Source organism: Anguilla anguilla, chromosome 6 (genome assembly GCF_013347855.1).
Source record: "Anguilla anguilla isolate fAngAng1 chromosome 6, fAngAng1.pri, whole genome shotgun sequence".
Taxonomy (NCBI): domain Eukaryota; kingdom Metazoa; phylum Chordata; class Actinopteri; order Anguilliformes; family Anguillidae; genus Anguilla; species Anguilla anguilla.
Genome location: NC_049206.1, coordinates 8,377,585 through 8,383,584, shown reverse-complemented (window position 1 = coordinate 8,383,584; position 6,000 = coordinate 8,377,585). Strand labels below are relative to the sequence as shown.

The following is a 6,000-nucleotide window of genomic DNA, read 5'->3' as shown; positions in this document are numbered from 1 at the left end:
GTAAGTTTCATTATCCTAGGACAGAGTACCTTAGAATGCCAAAATATAAAATATAAACCATATGATGACATACTAGTGATAAATAAGACCATTAAATGTTTGGCTGGACAGCAAAAATAGTGTGTATTATTTTTTATTTTACACTATTCTGTATTTAAATTGAATTTTAAGGGGGTTTGAAAAATTATGTAAAATGACTATCTGTATAGGTATGGCAGGGGCTGTTACGCTGTTTGAAAACGACATTGTAGCTGGTTCAACTCCTCAAATTTGAATGTTGAACTTCGAATGCTAACATTTGAAAACAGGCAGTTTTCTCACTTTTGTGCATAAAACACGATCGTAGTTTTTCACCTTTTTACTCTTGCATGGTTTCATTAAGGCAGAACGTATAGTATATTTTACTTATTAACATTAGCCCATTAAACACCTGAATAAAAACGTTACAATGTGCAGGAGTATATTGGCTACAGACGCGGATTCAAACGCACATTTCAACCAATTGGAAACTTTGGTGGAATGAGGGGAATTTCGGTTGGGATTTCTGGCTCCACAATTATCCAAAGCTTGTGAATACAGCCTGACACCTACAAAAGGAGCGAGTCAAGGTAACTTGGGTATTCCATGGATGTGTATTAGGCCTTTCGTAGACACTGATAGGTATTTAAGGCCAAATGTTGTGAATTAAATTTGCAAGTCAACGGCTTTGTAATTCTGCCCCACATCAATGAGCAAGATTTACATACTTACAGTAAAAGATAGCCTGCACGTTACCCAATTAAAATATTTTAAAAGAGAGAAATGTATTTTATTCTTCGTGTACATATGAACATATTTCCCTCGTTTATCACAGCAATTAGGCATACTGTCCGTTTATTATAATAATAATAATAATAATAATAATAATAATAATAATAACAATAATAATAATAACAATCGTGTCAATGAGAGTCGTGTTTTTGGTGTTTGTTTTTGTGTGTTGTTATTATTATTTTTGCTGTTGTTGTTGTTACATGACATAGATGTAGACTGTTCTACATCCGGATAATCGATCTTCAAAATATGAATCAATGTAGGTGTACCTCAGTAACTACAATGAAAAACAACCAGATTTCGAAAACTTATTCCCCGTGTCATTTGTAAAGTTCTTCGGTTTTGTGGGATGCAGCAATTGTTATTGGCGGTGACGTACGACCCCCCGCCCCCTCCCCTCGTGCAGAGCTGCTGTCTCTGCGATTCCCAAACTGGTCTTCTGCTTTCAGTGTTTATCTGGTCGTCATGGCGGAGGGACGTGGAGAGCAACCGCCTCAGCCGCCAATTCATCTATCTTTACCCCCGGCTAGCAAGCGACCGTGCTTGCGCCCTGCTCCCAGAGGCCCAGGTCCGGGGCCTGGACCGGGTTTTCCGAACTCTCGGTTGCACTGCCCGGAATCTCTTTTGGACTGTGCCGCTAAGGCCGTAGCGGAGAAATGGGCCTTCGAGAGGGTGGAGGAGCGCTTCGAGCGGATCCCGGAGCCAGTGCAGCGCCGCATCGTGTACTGGTCCTTCCCGAGGAACGAAAGGGAAATCTGCATGTATTCGTCATTTCAGTGCCGCGGAGCGGGCGAGGAGGGTCCCGTGGTGGGCTCGGGAGCTCCCGTTGGATCTGGGGCTGTCCCCGGTGGAGTATCCAACGCTGTAGGAAATTCGGGGGCTGGGGGCACCGGAGATGGACTGCCTTTTCGCAGGGGAATCCGGCTTTTGGAGAGCGGTTGTGTGGAAAATGTATTGCAAGTCGGTAAGTGGATCGAACACAGCATTTCGGGGTTCAGTCTCCCCTTTTTGAATCTCCGTAACAGACTCGCACAAACTTCACGAAAGAGGAATAGGCTGCTGTAGGCTTTGTTTCGAAACGGATGGAAGTTTATAACATTACGTAAAAAGTTGATTATATGTGAATTTTCTATCGAAAACGAGTGCCACACGATTTCAATTCGGGTTAAATGTACTTTTGTTTGCAACAGTTCTACCTGTGTATGTGCTGGTCAACGGAAAAGCGACGCGGATCTGTGTCAGCTTTTTAAAATTTAAAGGGCTGCCTTTTTGCCGATTGAATAGGCGGTTTCTTGTTATGGAACCAAAACGAATTGTTGTTCGTGTGGATTACGGCAAATATAAATATAATTTTACAATGGGAAGCGCTAGATTCTTCAGTTTTCCGTGTTTTTCCCTCGGCGAATCGATAGTCGCTGTACCACCGTGTTGGCCACATTACTAGAGGTTTTTCCGATAAGGGTTACATTCTTTCCTTGCTCGATGGAAAAAATGCAGACGCTGTCACAATGGAGCAGTATTGACTATTGATAAGCGTTTTTATTCTGTGTTTTCGAAGCGTAATGTGTTTATTTTAAGAATGTTTTGAGGTGTTTGGAGGAGGGGAGAGTCGCACAACGGCGACAATTGAATATCTTATTAAAATTTAGCCAGTCTAATCCGCTTTGATCTTTTTTTTCGTATCCGTCTTTTGTTTATTTGCTCTTGTTGGGGCAAGACAAAGGATTCTTATCCGATTTAATTCAGCAAATGTTTTCACCCGGTGCAGGCCAGCAATAGCAAGTTGTTTAGTTACAGAATGACTTGCTTACGTTCGGTTTTACGATTAAAACGGATTTCTTCGTGTAGTAGTCTTTAGGAACCGGGTACGCTACACAATAGCTTGCTAGTTATGATAAATGATCGATAGCCGTCTCATTTAAAGCCAGTGCGATCGCTGCAGAAAAGCAAGCTCTAAGGTTTTTTTTTAAACGCGGGACTCTTCTCATGGTGCTCTAATCTCTGTATGCGCTAAGATCTTAATATTAAAAAATGTGTAATTTTAGTGTTATATTAAATGTTACAAAGCGAGGCAAATGATCTTGGTTCAGCTTTTGATCACCCCTCGGCTTTAGATGTAGGCTGTATAGCCTAATAGGGAATTGCAGATGAGGGAATTAGCCTATTTAAGAAATATTTTTTATGAATTATGTAGTTCAATCCTGAAAAGACGGAACGATAGACCCACGGTATGCAGTGTCTGTGCCTTCGGCACTGTAATACGAAATGATTTGCGTTTCATTCAATTGTTTTGAGTGTTTGTGGCTTTATCCTTGAAAATACGCATAACTTAAACCCAATATTTATTACATTTTGCAACAATTCACCATTGTACGTTACAAAAACAACGATTACCAGTTATTTTATAGACTGGATGAATTAGTTACAGTTCTAATCAGCCTCGTAATTTGAAATGAACCTTGCATTATGATGATGGTCAAACAATAAGTTGCAGTTTAATTGTAGCTCAAATTCGTTTGAATGCTCTTTCCGAGTGTTTTGTATACTTTGCTATTCAGTGAATGGGGAATTAATCTTTTTATGTCAGCATTATTGCCCTTTTATAGAGTATTTGTAGTGCTCAACCCTACGATGAATGTTATTGGAAACTCCCGGTCCCCAATCGCCAGAGGTGTTATGAATTAAGAGAAAACAGGCTACGCATACCTTCACTCAAATAATGAACCCCTGGTTCCTTTTATACGCACAAAGGTCTTCTGTGTTGCTTGAAAAAAGGGCTGCATTTCTGGAAATGTGATAACTTGGCTGTAAAGAAGTAACGTGGGCACACATTTACAGACCTTGAAAGGATCATTTCATGAAAGGAGCCACTCTCCATGCTAGTTTTAAAATGGAACAGTAAAAGCTTATTTTCTTAAAGTGCGAACTTGGGTAGAGTAATCTGATTTTACCGTCTGGCTAAAGTAAGTCCTCCCTCACGTGTTTGTTGATACCAGTGTGCAAAGAGGGCAGTTGGAAAAGGTAGTTGAAATGTGCATAAGGTATAATGCAATTCAGGCGTGTTTTCTGTGTTCGCCTACAGTTCTCTCACATGGACTCTGCTGAAGTGGGATAGGGGACTTTTGCCTTTCCCCCCCCCCCAGTCAGAAATACGAGTGTGAACACAAATGTGAATGTCCTTTAATAGGATATGGCATTAAAAAAGCTGCAGTTGTATTAAGCAGGCTGCAAAGCAGGTTTGTCCTGTACGTGCGTCCTGCGCGTTTCAGCTAACTACAGCACTCCTTCCTCACCGGGGTAGACTCTTGTGCTTTCATTTTTTTTTCTTTTTTTTTTTTTTGCCCGAGAGCATTCTCTTCCCCACCCGGGAGGGGGGGGGGGCAGCGGAGGGACACAAGCCAACAAGCGAACAGCGAGGTGGTGGAACCCCCACTCCCACTCCCCCTCCCCCCCGCCCCCGCCCCCCTCCTTCTCACCGTGGGCCGCGTTTGCTTCAGAGTGGCGCTAAAGGTGCTAAGATAAGCTGCAGATGGCGGCGGCGTGCGGACTCCCGGGGGAGTGTTGGCGCTGGGCGGAGCGTCTCCGCACTTCCTCCTGCCGCTTCGCAGGCTTTTCTGGGCCCGTCCAATGAGCCGGCGGCGGAGGCGGTGGAGGTGTGGGGTGTGGGGGGGGGGGGGGGGGGGGGGGGTGGGGTGCTGCTCTGCCCACACTCACCCCGTCCTCCAGTCATTCTGGCTGTATTTGTCACCTGGTGGTGGAAAGCCTCTGCTAGTTCCCGCCTGCTCTCTCTCTCTCTCTCTCTCTCTCTCTCTCTCTCACTCGCTCGCTCGGCCCGATGGCTTCCAGGCAGGTTCTCGGTTTCGTTACCAATGGAAGCGTGTTCTGTGGTGTTCAGCGTTCTCTGTTTCAGCCTGTAACGGCAGCACCATTCATTTCGTCATTTTGGACACCACATCAAATAATGGCGAACGTGTCATTTTCCAGATCTCACTGTTCGTTTTTTTTCCCCACTCATGAGCACCCAATTAGGTCAGTTTTGTTTTTATTAAAAAAAAAAAAATAAAAGCTGCCTAAAAGTTTATGTGGAGGTCAGGTTCAAGTTTTATTTTGGTAAATATTGCCTACATACGGGGTCTGTATTTACCGGAGGACGAGCTGGAGTGTGGTCACACCTGGAGTTGGGGACACTGGAACCGCGCTCCAGTAACCGCGCACAACGGGAGGCGAGCCCTCGCCCTGTGCGTGTGGGCCGTGTGGGCCCCGGGTTCCAAGGTCCAGTTCCGGGTCTTGTAAAAACCCCGGCTCGTCTGCACACGTCACTGAATCACCTCGCCAGCGGGGTTTCGAACCTGCGCAGGTGCCGTGCGCACGAACGTGGCTGCGCCTGTACCGGATTCGAGGCTTTCTTTCGCGCGGAGCGTCGTCACGGCGACGCTCGGCGCGGGTTCGAATGTCGTCCGTTATAGAGGGGCGTGCGGTTCGTCGGCGCTGGCTGTCCCGGGGAGCCACTTTGACGCAGGGCCCCCGCGTCCGTTTGCGTCCAGCGCTTGGGCCCCTTTTTCTGAGCTCTCCCCCCGCGAGCCCCTCTCTGAGGAAGCCCGGAAGCTGAAAGGACGAGGGACGTGTTCTCGCTGCGCCGCGTCTGCGTCTGTTCTGTCTGCGTCTGCGTCTGTTCTGTCTGCCGGGTTTTGAACTCGCGGAGATACTGCAAGCGCTGAACAAAGGGCCTCATAAAACATATTTATGGAATGTGACAGACTTTCCGTTTCCCAGCATTTGCGTAGTCTTCTCCCTGGGTAGGGTACTGTGGGCGGAAGGAGAGAGAGGGAGAGCGAGAGACTGAGAGAGGGAGAGAGACTGAGAGAGGGGGAGAGAGGGCTGTGCTTTTTCTGGAAAGGGTGATACTCGTGTGTGGCGTGGATGTGACGAGCCGTGTTCATTTCTCTGCTCTCGCTCCTCACTTCCAGTCTCCCTGACGCAGCCGTCCGGCTCTCCTACGGAAAACACAAACACGCAAGCAAAATGCACACTTCTCTGCCCCCCTCTCCTCCCCCCCACCCCCAGCCGTCCCCTGTCGTGATTGGAGACGGGCAGACGTCAGAGGGAAGCCGGGTGCGAGGAGGCTGGGGGTGGGGTAGGGGGGGGGCTCCGTTCTGTTTCGGCACCTTTTAATTTTGGATTAAACGA

At 46.6% G+C, this 6,000-nt stretch overlaps 1 protein-coding gene across 1 annotated transcript in view; it reads left to right on the top strand.

Annotated features, from left to right (window-relative positions):
- The first annotated feature begins 1,278 nt into the window (after positions 1-1,278).
- The window catches only part of zswim5 (zinc finger, SWIM-type containing 5), a 47,516-nt gene continuing 42,794 nt past the window's right edge, over positions 1,279-6,000 (top strand). Inside the window, exon 1 of the mRNA XM_035423502.1 lies at positions 1,279-1,777. Within this exon, the coding sequence (XP_035279393.1) occupies positions 1,279-1,777 (499 nt within the window). The remainder of the gene's footprint in view (positions 1,778-6,000) is intronic.